This window comes from Geospiza fortis, unplaced genomic scaffold (assembly GCF_000277835.1).
Source record: "Geospiza fortis unplaced genomic scaffold, GeoFor_1.0 scaffold157, whole genome shotgun sequence".
In the NCBI taxonomy this organism is placed as follows: domain Eukaryota; kingdom Metazoa; phylum Chordata; class Aves; order Passeriformes; family Thraupidae; genus Geospiza; species Geospiza fortis.
The window spans coordinates 4,834,757-4,852,616 of record NW_005054314.1 but is presented as its reverse complement, the minus strand read 5'-3'; the positions used below and the strand labels follow the sequence as shown (position 1 = coordinate 4,852,616).

Genomic DNA, 17,860 nt, shown 5'->3' with positions numbered 1-17,860 from the left:
CCGTTTGTGGCGCGGGGCAGTGTCGGCGGGGCCCGCGGCTGGCGGGGCTCGGTTGCCCGGGCTCTTTGTGGCCGCTGGGCTCCGGCTTCTCCTGATTCGCACCCCGGTGTGCAGCATCCGTCTGGGAGCGAGATGTTCCTGCTCAGCAAAGACACCTCTGAAGTGTAATTTTTACCTTTCCTGTTCAGTTCTCTCCGTGATGTCCCGAGTGCTCTTGATTTGCTTTCAGACCTTTAAGCCACTGTAGTGTTCATTTCTGACTGGCTTAACAGTTATTCTGAGGCATGTGACTTCTTTTGGTGTTCACAACTAAAAAGCTGAAACCTTCCATTTCAGAGGAAACTTTTTAGTTGATTTAAAGCAAGAAATTACTCTTGAAGATAACAGACCTTCTTCCTGCTGTTTTTTGTGTTGTGGCAGTCAAAAGGCTTGTTTTCTGCTTTGTATGGTTGGTGGATTTTGATTTGTTGGTGTGGGTTTTTTTCAGATGTGTGTGTTTTAAGAGCATAAGGAGGTGTTAGGTTTTTTCACAGAAAACCCCAGTGCTACCTTAGTGCTATAAAAGCAGCATAGGCAAACTCAGTGTTAAAATTGTGAGAATGTTTTTTTGTGGGTCTCTAGATTGGCTTGCCACAATAGGCACTGACAAAAACTGGGTTTAAAAAGTAGCTTGGCTCTGTGGCACAGCTTCTTTTCTGGGGCAGGAATTGTGCCCATTGCTTCCTAGTGGTCATAAATCTGTTTATCATTAGCCATATTCAAAGAACCAGGTATCTGATGGTGCAGGAACAGTATGATGTAAAACCAGAACCTCTTCCTTGCTACAGTTTTCTTTTTAAAGTTAATTTTTATTTAGGTAGTTAAAAAGGTTAGGCAGTACAGTTATTAACAGAGTCTTAACACACGGAATTTCTGGTGCTGTTTGTGACTTCATTGTGTGGCAAGTGTCCCAGGAGATGAGCTATAGAGCTAAATTCAGTAAAATGTAGAATTCTCACTTTTGCACTGTTTATCATTTTGTGCTTGGTCAGAAGGAAACTTGCAGAAAACTCTCACTGAAGACATGGGCATGTCACATCATCAAGGTTGATCAAACCCTGTGCTATTGTATTCCTGTATGTAGAGTTACAGAGTTAGTTATCAACAGTTAATTTACACTGCACGACTGATTTAATGAGAAGTAGCTGCAAAACTGTAGGTATTGTGTGAGTTGTTTCAAAGGACACAAAATACTAGTTTCTCTAAGAACCTGAATTGGGTAGAAGGAGTTTTTTGTTTCGTGGTCTATTGCTTGTGACTTTGCATAGCTTTTCATATGAAAGTCATTCCTAAGTGTGTTTGGGAAAAGAAACTGAATTACAACATTTTAAAACCGGTTCTTAAGAGTTTTAGAAGAGAAAGTTCTCAATTCCACCTACTTGATGCCAAACCTGACATAAGGTGGAACATAAAAAGAACTAGTACTGTTTGTTTCCTTTCTCCAGATTGTTTTTGATAGCACTATTCTGGGATTTTGCTTCCTTTCTGAAGTTTTGAAAAGTAATGTCAATTGAAATTTTCTGGCAATGCTAACAATGTCTTCCTACCTGTTCCATTCCTGTTAGGGGCCAGCTACAGCACAAAAGTCAAATGTTGTTGTAAAGCTGAAGGAATGAACCCAAGTTTCCTGACATCTGACGCTGAAGAGGGCATCTATATTTTATATGACTGAAATGACTGGTTGAATCTGGAGACTTCTGAGCAAGAAAGAACAAAAGTAAGTGCCTTTTAGTAGACTGTAGTACACTTTTGGGTAAGATAGGTATGGTTGGGAAAAGCCACATTCCAAGTTACTCATGTTATTGCATGTAGTGAGTGGAAAGGCTGTACAGCAAAGACTGGGATGTCACTGGACCCATCAGTGTGGGAAGTATCCAAGTTTCTATGCCCAGCAAAGACCCTGCCTGTTGCTTGAAAGAGAGCACCTGCAAAGGTGTGGTGCTGCCCTGTGACTGACTTATGGTCGTTCATTGGGCAGGGTAGTCCCAATGTCTCCTTTCTTGGGGATGGAATCCAGCAATGATTTGTAAATGACTTTGTCATAGTCTATAAAATCATAGTCCACTTAGTACCATTCTGAGCTGGTCTGTACTTTAAAAAGTAGACTTCCTCCTTGGCATTGTGTGTATTCATGTAGTGGAAGAGGGAACTAAACAGCAGATGGCAGAGGATGACTCTGAAGGGTTGTACATGTTCTTAAAGGAAAGTTGGGAGGAAAGTCTGAGTAGGGGGATGTAGTTTTAACTGTTACAGTGTCATTTTTGAATGCAGTGTATCATTGCATAACAGATGCAATTTCCATTTCTCCTGTGGAATCACCACTTAGATCTTTAGCAACAGAACTACAGTGGCCTAGGGGGATATCTTTCAAGAAGAATGAGCAGAGAGCAACTGAAGGCTTTCTTAATAGGAGACTGGGAAGCTGTGTGTGCTGTCCCATAGGCTTTCCTGTCAACTGCATCAGCTTCTGACAATGTGGGAGGTATGCATTCCCTGCAGGGGATGCGAGGCAGTGAAAATAGACTGGGTGGGTTTGGAAAGCCACGGATCAGCCTTCAGGCATAGCTTTCTTACAGATGTAATGTTGATTCTAGAGGTAATCTGACAAATGCTTACTTAAAAAACCCACTGACTTCTGTCATGCCACCTAATCTAGGTAGATTTAGCTGTTAGAGGGAAAACTGCTTCCTTTGATCCACTCACAGGACTGAACTTCCACTTTAGAACTCAGCTACCAGAATGAATATTAAGAAGCAGTCCAGAAAAAAAAGAGAATCATGATAAGGGAAAGGTAGTACACATAGAACAAATACAAGATTAGTAATAAGTGAGTACAAATGGACAGAAATGATTGTTAGCATAGATTGCAAGGAATACAACTATTGCTGGTATACAGGCCCTAGAAAATAATATGTATTACTACTGAAGAAGGTGCTGCTTTTATTTGTAATGGTGATATAAAGCACAAAAATGATCTAACTACCAGATCCATGATGGCATGTGTTCTACCCTATATCCTCTCTTTGTGAGAGGACTTGTAATTCTCTTAAAAGAAAGCTTGCCAGGATAAAAGCTAGGATATCACCCTAAGCTGTATTTCCAATATAATATGAAAGGAGTGAGCAATTGGGTTGATAATTAGAAAAGGCAATGTTATAGACATTTATGTTAGGTCTTGTTGAAAGTTATGATTTACTTTGAAAATAGGATGGGAGTTAAATTCCATGTTAAGACAGTAAAACAAAAACCTTCAAATGTAGACAGGAGAAATATCAATCAAGACAGAATTGAGATTTTTTTTTCCTTTATCCAGCTATTCTTTATTCAATACCTGCCTTCCATGTACAGACTACAAGAGGTTTTTTTTTTAAGAACTTATACATAGAACTGTGTAAGATCTGGTGGCACTGAGAAATTTTCTGCTGAGTTTTTTCTTTTGCTGCCATTTGTAGATTTCCATTGTCAGGATACCAGTTATTGTTAGAATGAGGTCTTCCTTCTAATATCTTGAAAACTCCCTACTATAGTGAGCCTGTAAAATCTGAGTGGGCAGGCAGCTGACACACTTGTAATTGGTTTGGTGAATTAGCAGTCACTTGACTGTTGTGAATTTTGTTTGTTTGTATTTGTTTGTGTTGAATCCTTTGGGGACAATAACTGACCTGTCAAATGCAGGGCTCATTAGGGAACAAGAGAATGCTTTTTCTGGGAGAGGGAGCGTTTCTGGCTCTTCACAAACAAATTCAGCAGTCTGTGTTGAGTTGTGCAGCTGCTGTACAGTCTAGCAGAGAATTGGCAACAATTCTGGAGTGCATTTTTCTTAGGGATGGGAAGCCTGGTGTAGAATTGGTGCTGAGCAAACAGCTTCAGATTGAGAGTTTTTGTGATACTGTTTTTGTAGGACACTGATTTTTTAATATAGTGATTATTGATGAATTTTATTTAACTGACTTGGAAACGTTGGTGCAGAAGGACAGATAGGTTCTGCATGGGCAGTATTCCATTGAGGCTTGCACTGCTGGCTTGCTTTGTGTGTTCTGGTTACACCTTGATGTGATAAGACTTTCAGAGAGACTTGAAAGCTCATATGGCTTCCCTGGAAAATGTAGATGTAGTAAGTGCATGTGAATAGGGAATGTTATTTAGGCATTAAGGGAAAAGACACACTAGTGGCATAATCCAGTCTCAGATCAGTAGAATCATTTGAGGAAAGGTGAGGGCTGTGACTTGCATTACAAAGAGGTTATGCTTGGAAGGATTTTAGACTCTGTAGCGGTGATGGTAAAGGAGAAATAGGAGATTCTGTGATCTGCTGATTGAGATAAGAGAGCACAAACAACATCATTATGGTTAATGATCTTGGACTGGAATATCTCTACTCTGAAGATGGGCTGAGAGTCAGGGATGTTCAGCCTGGAGAAGAGAAGGCTCCAGGAAGACCATATAGCACTTCCCAGTACCTGAAGGGAGTCTAAATGAAAGATGGCAACAAGGTTTTTATCAGGGCCTATTTTGATAGGACAAGGGTGATGATTTAATGTAAAACAGGGTCAATTTAGACTAGTTGAAGGAAAAAGCTTTTCAGGAGGATGATGAAACACTGTCACAGGTTGCTCAGAGAGGATGCCTCATCCCTGGAAACCTTTGAGGTGAGGCTGGACAGGGCTCTGAGCAAACTGGTCTACTTAAAGATGGCCCTGCTCATTGCAGGGGGATTGGAACAGATGACTTAGAAAGGTCCCTTCCAGCCCAAGAAGTTTTGCTTCTAAATCTCCTCTGCATTGATATCTTTCACTATTGCAGGAAATTGTTGTTGGGTTTCTATCCTTTGGAAATATATATCAGCAAGTATTTCTCTGGTGTGGGTTTTCTGTGGGGTTTTCGTTGTTTCCAGTTTTGAAATTGGAATGCTCTGCTTTATGCTACTTCTTTTTTTTTTGTAGCATTGTAACTTTGGAGACTTCTGCTACTTTATCTTTGTTTCTGAGTATAGTTCCTTTGTGCTAAAATACAACTGGTTAAATGAGCTTGAAAGAGATGTATTTAGTTCTGTGGACTTGGTTAGTTGTTGTGGCACTGTTGTCTTACTGTGTTTCATTTTGTTTGGTTGGTGCTGTTTGGTTAGGGACAGCTGATGTCTGGGAAACTGCCTTCATTGCCTTAGATCATTCTTGTGGCTTGTTTTGTACCCCTGTATGTCTTTATATCTTATCCTAAAATTTTATTAAGCTTTACTGAGATGAACTCTTCAGTTCATTGGATTAAATAAGTATTTAGTAGTGTTGAGATGCTGGTCCTTACTTTGGTGACTCTGATAACTTAGATGCTGCTGTTGGCTTGACACTTCAGGACTGCTGCTTTTCCATATATATTTTGTAAAGGATTTATGTTCTTTTCTGCTTAATACTTAGAGTGAAATACTTTTCTTGCCTTTTTTCCTTTGTAGTTGTCCTAGCTTAACTTTGATACTTAGAAATTCCTGGAGTTCTGTGCTATTCTGTATGTTATTTCTGAAATCCTACCTATTGTGTATTACCTCATCTGTGCAGTTGTGGTTCTGACAGACATCCCTTTGGTTTTAGGACTTTGTATTTTATGATTTTAATTTTGTATGGGAAACACAAGGCAGTATATTCATACTGGCTGTGTATGTTGTTATTATAGCTAGGAAAACTCTACCAGCATACCTTTCAAACATTGCTGTGTGTCTCCATTCCCATCCAATCCTAGGAAGCACAAGTATAAATATCACGTTTAATGAAAACACAGGTTCCAAGTAGTTTGTTATTGTAAGATCACCAGAGCATCCATTTCTCGATAGTGTTACTATATTAAGTTCTGATAACTTAAACAAAGCTTTGTTTATCAGCTCAAACTAAAGCCAGTAAAATTGTTTTGTCTCTTTGCTATTCAAGATTCAGGAATCAATGTTCAACTGTTGCTAACTGCAGAATATCACAAAGAAAGTTGCCTGATTTGTTTTAAATTTGCAGAGTAATTCTCCTGTTCAGCTGCTGACAAGTGTGAGCTTTGTATGGTTATCAATTTTTGTGCAAGTCTAGAAGTACACATGAGTACTGGGGAATAAAATGTGCTTGCAGTGGAAAACTACTTGAAAGGTGTCTCCCTGTGTGGAAGGACTACTGCTGCTCTGTGATAATGAGAAAGTTGTAGCTATTTTAAGAGTGTGGTGGAGTATGTTTTTTTGAATTGTTCATGGCAATATTACTTTGGGTGGCAGCCAGAAGCTGCACAATTAGACAGATTAAGAAATAATATATAAAAAAGGAAATATTTCATGTTAGTTTTAAATGTTTTTGAAAACTTGTTTTCTCTTGTTATAGAGAAGTCCATTTCCTTAAGGGTGTGTCCTTGTTTGATGGACTTTTAATGAGAACTTAATCTTGTCTATTGTCTGAAGAACGCAGAGGCATAATCCAGGTTGGTAGGGACTTGAGGAGGCCTCCAGTTCAACCTCTTGCTCAAAGCAGGATCAGAACCAGTTTTTCACAGCCCTATCCAGCTGGGTCTTGGAAACCTCTGGGGCTGAAGACTACAGCTTCTTGAGGCCTGTTTCACAGCCTGACTGCCTTGCAGTGCAAAAGAAGGGCTTTGTTGTTCTATTTTCCCAGAAATCAAGCTGAAATCTAGTTTGTTTTTATTTCTGTTGTCACTCACCACTTTGAAGACCTGACTCTGCCTTCTCAGCAAGTGCCTCAAAGGCTGAGTGAGCAGCTGTGAGGTCCCACTGGAGCTGTTTCCTCTTCAGGCTGGACAATTCCCAGCTCCTTCAGCCTCTCACTGTAGGAGGGCAGGTGCTCCGTGTTCTGCTCCTCCTGGGGAACCTCAGCTGAACTTGTTGCAATTTATCAATGCCTGTCTTGTACTGGGGTCCAAAACACTGTTCTAAATGCTGTCTAATGAGTGCTCTATAACTAATTACTAGGACTTAGTTTACTTATGGAAATGTGTGTGGTTATTAATATGCTTATTAGTATTTGGGATTTTTAGGTATGACTAGATTTCAAAGCAAAATTTTTTAGCATTAGAAGTATTCTTCCATTTGCATACTGATGAAATTATCTCACATTAATTTTAGTGAAAATGTTTGATGGATTTAAAAAATACTGTCACAGATAGCACCTTATCTTCCTTACATATTTATTCAACTTGATTAGCTCTGAATAAGTCTAATTTGCATCATTGAAGTGTTGGAAATGAAACAGAGTAGTTGGTTGTAATTCTAGAATGAAGTTTTCTATAGAAATTGAAGTAAGATAATGAATTTATTTCTGCTGTAAAGTATGTTTAAAGAAATGGGTCTCAGGGAGAGTTGGGGGAATCTTACACAAAGTAAACTTGCATGCACAGAAACATAAACATCTGCAGCAAGACCACACACATCTTGTTTGCTTGAAATGGCCTGGTGGGGTGGCAGCATGGGGGGAAGGGGGCTCTGTCCTGCTGTATTGTCAGCTTCCTCAAAGAGAATTCTTTTCTGAGAACCTGACAGGGTCTCTGCCTATTTATTTTAACTTTTCCACATCTCAGTGTGAATTATAGTCAGTGTTCTGGATTGTCTCAGAATCTTAACTCACCTCATGTAATGCTGCAGTTCAGCCCAAACTCAGTGACTGTGCAGTGAGGGAAGGAAAAAATAAAGAAAGCAAAGGAGCACACAGAAGGCTTTTGAAACACTTGGTGCTGTTCCCTGTGTGAGCAGCAGGAGTACACTGTGATTGGAAGGCATGGGGAGTGTCCAGACAAGAGTTTGTTTTCCTGAGCTCTGGCAGTGGGCTGTCTCTGAGGCGAGTGCCCAGGGCCTGGCTGAGCTCTCCCTGTGTCTTTGCTGCTGGAGTAGCTGTGGTTGCAAGATCAGCCAGCTCGGGTGTGCCGGTACCTGCTGCAGTCACTATTTCCATTTAGCAGTGCAGATCTATTCAGGGTTGTCACATCCTTTAAAAGTCACTTTTCTGGGGCTTGTCTGTGCTCACTTGTCTCTTGTGGTTGGGGCAGCCTTAATTTAAATTTACGTTGAGCTCCAGTTAAAAGCTGCAGTTACTTGGTCTCTGCTGACATAGGAAAACTGGGGCTGCTGTCTCACCTGGCATTTCTCATTTAAAATATGGAAAAAAGGACACTTCATATGGAAATTTTTTGAAAACAACCTTCTGAGTAAATATGCTTTTTACATTTATAAAATCTTAAACTTCTATAAATTGAAGAATCTTATCTGAGCAAGTATTGGATGCTGACAAGTTGGCATGGCAATATAGCAAAAATTGTATCTACTTTAAGTTTATAGTATGTAAGATACTGCAAGGAAGGAAAAGCTGTGAAAATATCTTCTCTTATACTCTATGGGCAAAATACTAGACTCCAGTGTTGCAGCAGTATTTCTGTGTAGGTTAGTTTGAAAGGATAATGATTTAATTTTGATTGCTAATAGCTTTTCACTGAAATTGTTGGCATTGCACTAGAGGTAGTTCAGGGCCCCTGTTTCAGTGTTTGGAGAAAGTTAAGATAGCTGGACACCCAGAAGGGAGGCAGTAACCTCTGTGTGCAGGGTCACACAGGCTCTGTGGCATTCAAAGCTTTTTTGTCCTTATTTCTTCAGCTGAATGTCTGTTCTTTTTAAATTTTTTTTTGGTGCAGGGATGTGATTATTTTACTGATAAACTGTATCACTGAATATTGCAGTTTTAAACACAATGTCAAGTTTTCTCTGTTTGAATCAGAGATGAAAGACTTGGGTAACAACCCTGTAGAACCCGCAGGATGTGGTGTTCCACTTTATTCCTGCACAGACCCATTGGTGTACTGTTAAAGTAATGTCAAAGCATTTTTGCTCTTGCAGTTTAATGTGTCTCTGTCACAGGACTGTTGCAGTGTCACTGTCAGCCCTCCTGTGACGCAGGAGCTTGGGCTGCTTTTCATGGCGCAGAGATCTGGCCAAACTTTCCCATGTTGAGAGGGGAGAGACAGTGCTTTTTAAAGACTACACATTTGTGCAATGGAAACAAAGACTGTGTAGTCTGTAATCGTCTTCCCCCCCTGCCCCCCAGCCAAACAGGATCTCTTCAAGACTGCTGTGTGATGTCAGATTAGTTGATGAACGGTGTGTGAGTAGTGAAAGGGAAGTGTTTTCCCAGTGTTAGTTCTAAAATTCCCTTGTGCAGTGTTAAGATGATGAATCCTCTGTCACGCAAGATTCTGTCTTTAATTAATACCATTTAAAAAATAAAGAAAATCCTTTTCCTTTAAATACATGAATGTTGTTCAGACCAGAAGGCTGGACCCTCATTCTTTTGATGTACTAGCTGAAGCTTCAGTTAGGAAATGGGGGATTGTTTTTAAACAGAGAAGTACTGTGGAAGCCCTTCCTTTTCTTGTGTTTTTTAAACTTGAGCCACATGAGTGTATTGACATGCTTGTGACTTCAAGAGCTGTGCAATAATACTCCAAGTAGGTAGCATTTCATAATATGTGTATACAGTGACTTAAAACAAGCACTCTAATGTCTGTTTACTGAACCAATACTCGTATTCCAACATCGGAATTCCATTAGAGAGCTTGAGTCAGAATATTCCTTATAGTAAGAGCCAATTGCAAAGCTAGAAATGAATTTCTTGTTAGATTTGGATGTTTTTGAATAGTAACCTTCAATTATGAGGGATTGTGTAATTTTTTGAATTACTGGTAGCTTGCAAAACATTCTTTTAAGTTCTTCATGTGTACCTGTGGACCTCAAAAGTCTAAAATCTCTCCTGGAAATAGTCTTGCAGCTCAGGAGGTAGTTTAAGTCTTCAATTTGTGTTTACTTGTCAGATACCCGGCATGGCCTCTTCATCAACATCTAAATATAATTCAAACTCCTTGGAGAACTCCTCAAGTAAACAGGTAAGTGTAACTTTTTTCATGTTTTGGTTTTCTACATCAGAGTTCCCAGAGAGCATTGTCTTGCATATTTGGTTAGAAAAACAACCAAAAGCTTTTTGAATGTATATGCTTACTTTTTTTGCTAAAATTCTAATGCAGTTAACTGAGATTATTTAAATGTCTTTTGGAGTGGATGGGCAAAGTATTTGCTATCATAGCTAACAAGAGACTCCTTAAAATCATTTCTAATGTACTTACTCTTATCCTTGCTTTCTACTTTAAAATATTCTGTGGCATTCTTGAAAATTTTGGGCACTTTGTTGCCTTCGATTCTGTATTGCAATTGCTAAGTTATACCTTGCTATGTTTGTCTGGTTCAGTTTTAAGATGTTCATCTAGACTGAAAAATATATTGAAACAATCTAATGTCATGTCCCTCTGCTTTCTAATGCTGTGCAGCTGAAGAAAATGTAACCAGGGTGCAAGAAAGCAGTGGCTTGTGTGTGATAGTTGTGAGTACATTGCTTAAGTAATTGCAGTTGATTTGTTCTTCCAAGCCCAATGTACTTGGAAAAATAAATGCACACAACTTCCAGAGAATTTAGAGTATAGGTGTTTAATTTCAATTGAATAAAAATAACTGACTGTTCTTTTAGGAAAAAGATTAAAACCTGCTTATGTTTCAGATCTGTTCAACCTTTAAACATGTCATAGTTGCATTGTAAGGTAGTGTTGTGTTTTCCTGTTTTGGTTCAATCTGTGAATTCCTACTTTGGCAAGACCTGTTCTTTCCCATGCAGGAATTACCTTTAAGTTTGGTTGGTTTTATTTTTAATCTGGAACGTGAAATTGTAAATAACTGTGATGTGTTGTTGTGCTTCTCTTCTTTAGAATCTAAAAGATGGAACTAATTGGGAACAAAATGAAGAAATACCTCGTCTGCCAGGGGAGACCAGGGTCACAGGTATGAAGCTCAGTAGGTGCCTGATGCAGTGATGTTCAGCAGTCTGAAGATACAAACACCTGTATCTTACTGAATTGTTTTGTTATTTGGACTGGTTTGGGCTGGAGGCAAAGATATACTGAAATGTCATGAGTTTTTCAAAGAAATTGTGAAAGATTCTTTTTATCACTTACCACAAATAACTTTTCAGTGTTTAAAATCTTGGTTTCTACACAGGCCAGATCTTCCCATAGAAAGAAATTACAAGTTGTGTCCTAATTGTACCTACAGATTAAACAGCACATGTTGAGTGATGGGAGCTCCTCCAAGTTTTCTGAACTCAAGAGAATTCTATGTTCTACCCACTATGCATTGATACCTTGTAGAGTGGTGTGGAATTCAAGTCTAAATGTGAATTCCCAAAGTACCATCTTATGCTTCCTTGACACAAGAGGGCATGAACAGGGCTTCTCTGCTCTTGTTGGCTTTTACATACACAAATGCTGCAACATGAGGGAGATTAGTGTACTGTGTAGTTTTCTTTTCTTGATGGAGGCTCTTCCTGAAATTGAAGTCTGTGTTGGAGTCTTTTACTTTTGCAGCTTCTCCCCTATGGCCAGATTTGTTGGGTGCATTTGTAAACAAGATTGGCTTAATTGAAAACAATGTGGTGATTCAGAGGAAGTAGTTTTGTTTTTAATGAAGAAGGTGTGAGGGAGAGGGTGTGGGACTGAGGTGGATGTGTGATGTGATCTTTATGGAAATTGTCTGTGCTGTGGGGCACTGCACTGGAATATAGTGCACTTTTTGTGGAAGGCAGATAAATAGTTTGGGCTAAAGAAATAAGTGGACAGGAAGAAATAGGGAAGTGTTTAATGTCATGATTGGACTCAATGATCTTGAGATATCTTTTCCAGCCTTTACAATTCTGTGATTCTGCTTGCATTGCTTCGCTTAATTCTTTTTGAGTGGTATGTGTTAGTATTTGTTCTCTTACTGTCCTTGCTGAAGCACTACTGATGTTTGATTGCCTCAAATTGAAATGTAGTGTTTCTCTGCAGCGTGGTGAGTTCCCTAAACACTCTTCAACTTGAACTACTACTCCAGTAGAGAATTGTTTACAGAATGGTGTAATAGTATCAACAATGTATTTGTTCTGGGATGGTGAATAGACTGTGGTACAGTAATAACAGTACTCCCTGTTCTATGTCCTCCTGTGTAGTACTGAGAAAGAAAACACAAATATAACTAGGGACGGCTGCTGAAATCTGTGCACTTAATTTGGACAAGTTTACTATATGAGTCTTTCACATTTTCTTAATAATTCAAGTAGATAAAACTCAGATGTATTACTTGCTAAATTAATTAATCTCTGAGTACAGCTCTTGTTTTATTTTACTGCTACTTAAGTAATACTGTCCTCAGCTCTCATTTTGTCTTTTCACAATCTTTTAAGAAATACTACATTTCTTACAGACAAGGATGTTATTTATATGTGTCCATTTAATGGCCCTGTTAAAGGAAGAGTGTACATCACAAACTACAGGCTGTACCTAAGAAGTGTGGAAAATGTGAGTAACACCCACAATTACTTCATGGGATGAGTTGACTTTAAACTCCCTTCTGTTCCCCTCCACTGCCTTTGATTTATTTTGTGGCCAGTTCATTTGTTTTAGTTTTGGCACATATATGCTTGTGGGATTGCATGGGAGGCTTTTTGCTTGAAATGGTCTGTAATGTTTGTAATAACCATATCTTAATTCTGTAATGACTAAATAGTAATTGCCTTTGTGCCACTGAGGTATCTGTATTACAATATACGTTCTTTAAAATTAATTGTGTTGTAAAAGTGTGATTTTTGCCTGGTAAAATTACAGTTTAATCACTTAGACTGAACTGATACCTTTATCTTTTGTCTGTCAGAGCTTTTTTTATAGCTGTTCCCTTTACACTTTAATCTGTGATAGATCAAGGGCAGTAACTAATGATGTGCAATAGTTCTTAAAATGGCTGTCAGTAAACCAAGGCTTTGATTGTCCTTGCTGTTAGAAAAGAAAAATACTTTGATCAGTAGAACCTTATATGGGTGGGGGGAGTGATAATGTGTTTGATAAGCAGTGACATGAAAGAGAGTGAAATGTGCTTGTGATCTCTTTCATAATGTTTTCTTGGTTTTTTTTAAAGTAAGGATTTGGGACTATTGAACTGAGGTCTTTCTGGCTCTAGCTAACTGTACTAGTAATGTCTTTTTTCATGTAGCTCTGCTTTATGCTGTATATCCATAAAGCAGTATAAACAAGCAGGGGCAATCAGTGTGTAGCAGAAGGCATCTCTTAGGGTGTTGCCACTGTTTTCTCTGCGTGCTGAACGAGGCGTGAAATATTTTTGTAGCATGTTAAACTGGATGGTGCTCAAGGCTGTAGAGTGACTGTACAGACTTCGTAACATGCTGGGAGAGGAGACTCAAAGGCAGAAACATGATTTTGTTTCCTGTATGTATTTCATGTCTGCTTTCTATTCTGGAATGCGTAAGAACATTTTGCTTGCGTCTTCTTTTCACATTAATCTTTTCCTTACTCAAACTTTTCTTGCAGGATCCAGTTGTGATATTGGATGTTCCATTGGGTGTAATTTCAAGGATTGAAAAAATGGGAGGAGCTTCAAGCAGAGGAGAGAACTCTTATGGATTAGATATAACCTGTAAAGTAAGACTTTCCAATAATTCAGTAGGAAATGAAATCTAGAGGGTTTTTTTCCTCATGGATTACCTGTTTATAGGAAGGGAAAAGTACATGCTTATGGATGAATTTAAAAAAAGCTTTTTGAAAATGGACAGAGAAATAGCTTTTGTATAAAGGGCTGTTTAACTGTCCTACCTGCATGCAAGGAGAGGGATTGGTCTTGCTTTCCAAATCACTAATTGACAAGGTTTTGCACGTCAGTTGTATTTTAGTGTTATTACTGCACTGCTTTGTTATTTCATCTGTTCTAAAATGAATATTTTTCATTCTGAATGAATATTTTAATTCTGATATCTTTGAAGAACATCTCAAACAAGGTCTTTGAAAACTATAAAGCCAGTGAAAAGTTTATTTAAAAAATATCTATAGTATCACAAAAAACTGTCACCATGGAAAGCTATGGTCACAGGGGAGTTCCCAGTGGATAACTCAGGGTCCTTTACTGGATTCACTGAGTATGTGCTCATTTGATTCTTAGCAGCTAATGCACAGATTTCTTATTTTTGACACCAGTGATGAGAACATAGGAACAATGTATTCTACACAGATCATTGGCAAATCTTTCTTTCAAAAATAAAATAATTCCCATCCTGCAAACTTTCAATAGCTCATGAGATTTTTAGTGAATCAAGTAGAGCCATTTCTGATGGCTTCATGCCAAAGGGCCGTTTGCAGCATGCAGAGTGTGGTACTACTTTATTTGTACAATTCTTACACTCTATTCTATTTTATGGGATAAGAAATAAAACTGAACATTCACAAGGGTTTGAGGTGAGTTACAAGCAGATTCTAAATCATGTTTAGTGTATAATATAGCACTTGTACAGAGAAAAGCATCTTACAGCTTTGGTTCACCTAACAGATAATGGCTTTGTTTTAGGATATGAGGAATTTACGGTTTGCATTAAAACAAGAAGGGCACAGTAGAAGAGATATATTTGAAGTCCTCACAAAATATGCTTTTCCCCAGTCACATAACTTGGTAAGTTACATCATTTCTATTGCTAAATTGTATTAATGCAGAGTTCTTGCTAATTAACTACCTATCTGACCTAGTAATGGCTACATCATGGCTGCTTAAAAAGTGTAATAATAGAATAGAATGTGATGTTAGCATAAACTAAACAGCAGCTTTTATTTTGTATATTTACATCACTTAAATCTATATATTTTGTAAAGTTATGGATGTACTCCAGATACACTACTGAGCACCTCTGCTCCATACAGATTTCATTGCTTAGAAACTGCAAATTATCCTCCCTAATTTGGGAATATAGGGAATGCATGCCTTACCTGATTTCTTGAAAACATTAATTAATCAAGCAGTCTCCAATGCAATGGTAAGTATGAATCACCAAGGGTTTTACTTCAGGAGAAAAAGATATTGTAAGACAATACTTGTTTTATTGATGAAACTAATGAAAAATATAACGGGAATGCATTTATGGATTTACAGATTTATTTCCGGGTAAAAAGCATCTTATGGAAGAAATTAAGCAACAATGATAAAAGCTAATCATTATCTTCCATCTTTTTGCAATCCATGCACTGTCCTTATTGTGAGTGGTTTGACATCTCTTTAGTAAATGCTTTATTTTGTCTATTGTAACACTCAATTTACACTTTATTGGTGTGCTTTAATTTAGGATAATTGTAAAGAGCACTGTTCACAAAGTATTGGGAGCTTCTGCTCTGAATTTTAAGAACTTTGTTCAAAGAAAAGTTGAGTATGCAAGGCTGCAGCAAGAATCTTACTTTTTTCCAGGAATGTATGTGTCAGTCAATGGGGTAGACTTTATAAACATTTAATTCTTTAAAACTTCTCTGCAGATATTTTCATTCTATACACAAACTGTGGAGTGAAAGCATAAGGGAAAAGATGCTTTTGCTTAGAGTGTTTTGTATTGTTAATGAATAGGCCTTCAGAAGTGAAACAGATTTCTGCATTTGGGTAGGTGTGAGGAGTTGTAATCACAAATAAGATAATTGTTAAAGAAGTGAATATATCTAATTCTTTTGTTGCCATTTTATCCATTTTAAAATAGAGAATGTTTGAAAGGATGACAGGATATGTGAACCATGAAAGTATGATGGAAAAGAAGAAGCTGTATGTGAAAATACCAAGTTGTGGAGAGGTTCAGGTCAAAAGTGTCTTCTAAACATCACAGAGTTCTGGCTTCTGTTGCAAGAGGGTTGTGGATTGGGTTATCCAGGGCACAGTCAAGTGTATTGTTGAATATTTCCTGTATTGTAAATTCCATCATGCCCATGCAATCTCTTCCACGTTATCATGAGGAAGAGGTTTGTTGGGTTTTTTTTGCGTTTTTTTTGAGGCTTGTATGTAGTGACTATGGGCAAATCAAGTTGTAACTGACTTAGGAGAGTGTCTTGTGGGATGGTCCAGCTATGGGGCATGAATAGCTTGGTGATGAGATGTGCACTTGTATTAGGCTCATCATCCAAAAGGACCCAGAGATCCTGTCTGGCGATGGCGGTGAGTGATGTGTGGAGTTGGCCACTTCCTGCTTGATTTGCTGGACCTGTTGAACCTAATAAAGCTCATCATTATATGGCCCATGTGAAGGCCACTTGCCAACAGAAGTTAAGCTTAATAACAAAAGTCTTGGTTGAGGCAGTAGTAATTTGGCCCTTGGATTCAGTAAAGCACAGAAGCTGGGGAGGTGGTGACAATGTGAAGGGAGAGTGGCTGTACTTTGTCTCATAACTATGTCTAAAGCTGGGCATGCCTGTTAGAAATCAGGATTACTTTGGAGGGAAATAAAGTGAGCCTGTGTTCCATCTGAAATTGCAGCTGTCCTTATTTTCTAATGTCACAGTGTTGATGAGCCCTTAACTTCAACATGAGCTAAAGCAAGTGTGTGGTTTTTTGTGGTGTGCTTTCATTGTATTTTGGCAAGCAGTTTAAACTGATCCTGCCAAAGGTAAGTGTTTCTGCCTGGTTTTCCATTCCTGACTTTCTTTTTGCTGCATGAGTTTGAGGCTGCATGCTGAACCAGATAGGGAAGTGAAAGGAACTAAAGTTAACAAGGAGATAAAAATAAAAGCTTTACTCTGAGTTATTTCCTGTCTTGTTAGTCCAAAGTGAGAGTGGTATCAAAGCTTCTCTGGGTGGATGTGAATGAGGAGGGATGATGGCACTGCTCCTTTCAGTGGCTGGCTCCGATCAAGGTTTCACTGTGTGAATGTGGCAGTGTTGGGACTGTGCATGCCTGCCTTCCCCTTGGAGTGTAGCCAGCTTACTCAGGGAGGTGTTCTGCAAAGAATGTGCTGTAGTTCCCCATGACAGCTGAGTGGAGATGGAAGCCCTCTGATGCTCAAATCTGAGCTCTTGTTCTTCTCTGGTCTCCTCTCTATCTTTCAGTTGTGTGGTTGATTATTCTTCTAATACCAAACCGATATTTGTATAATCACTGAGCCAGCCTAACTCACTTATCCAGCGCAAAATATTCTGGTTAGCTCTGTGCTGCTTTGAATAATTTGGGGAGACCTGGTTTGAAATCAGTATTCATCAGAACCAGTGCAAGGGTGGACATGTGAGTGGAGCAGGGAGAAGACAGGAGAGAAAAGAGGGGGATTTAGCAATTATAAAATGTTAATTTAGCTCAGACCATCTTGTGGAACTGCATCCTGGATGTTTAGCTGGTTCAGGAGCACTGGTGCTTGTACAGCTTTGCAGTGGAAAGAAGATATCATCAGACAATAAAGTTCTAATGCTTTACTGCCCTGATTTTTATCTGTATTTTTATATTTTATATCATATTTTTATATGATTGATTTTCAGCTGTAGTGGAACTTTATCCTAAGAGCTGAGCCTAAACAGGAACTGGTAGAGCTGCCTTGCTTCTGTTTTCTTCATGCTGTTCCATTCTCATACAAATGGATGGTAAATAAAACCCAAAAGATGTTCTGAGTGTACTTATTGTTTTCAAGATTTATCTCCAGTAGCACCATCCCAGTAGCAGTTTGAGAGCCTATAATAAATCACAGGCCTGTTCACAACTGTTCCTCTGTGCCTCAGCATTGTCCTTGGTGCTTACTTCCAGAAGCTGATTCTTGTTTGTCTCCAGTTTGAGCATAGGTTGGGTTCAGATATCCTTGAATCAGTAACATAAAATCTGATAGCTCATCTGACTGACAGCTTTGTTGATGGGAAGCAAGCAGCTGCTGTTGCTATTTGCAAACTTGTGCTAATTGAAAGAAAATTGTTGCTGAAAGTGTTTGCTTTTTTTTTTTAACA

At 38.6% G+C, this 17,860-nt stretch overlaps 1 protein-coding gene across 2 annotated transcripts in view; it reads left to right on the top strand.

Moving 5' to 3' along the window:
- Positions 1–1,609: 1,609 nt before the first annotated feature.
- The window catches only part of MTM1 (myotubularin 1), a 40,003-nt gene continuing 23,752 nt past the window's right edge, over positions 1,610–17,860 (top strand). For both annotated transcript variants that reach the window (XM_031056017.1, XM_005419846.3), the window contains exons 1-6: positions 1,610–1,756; positions 9,868–9,939; positions 10,810–10,882; positions 12,338–12,432; positions 13,456–13,566; positions 14,483–14,584. In XM_031056017.1, the coding sequence (XP_030911877.1) occupies positions 9,877–9,939; positions 10,810–10,882; positions 12,338–12,432; positions 13,456–13,566; positions 14,483–14,584 (444 nt within the window). In that variant the 5' untranslated portion in view covers positions 1,610–1,756; positions 9,868–9,876. The remainder of the gene's footprint in view (positions 1,757–9,867; positions 9,940–10,809; positions 10,883–12,337; positions 12,433–13,455; positions 13,567–14,482; positions 14,585–17,860) is intronic.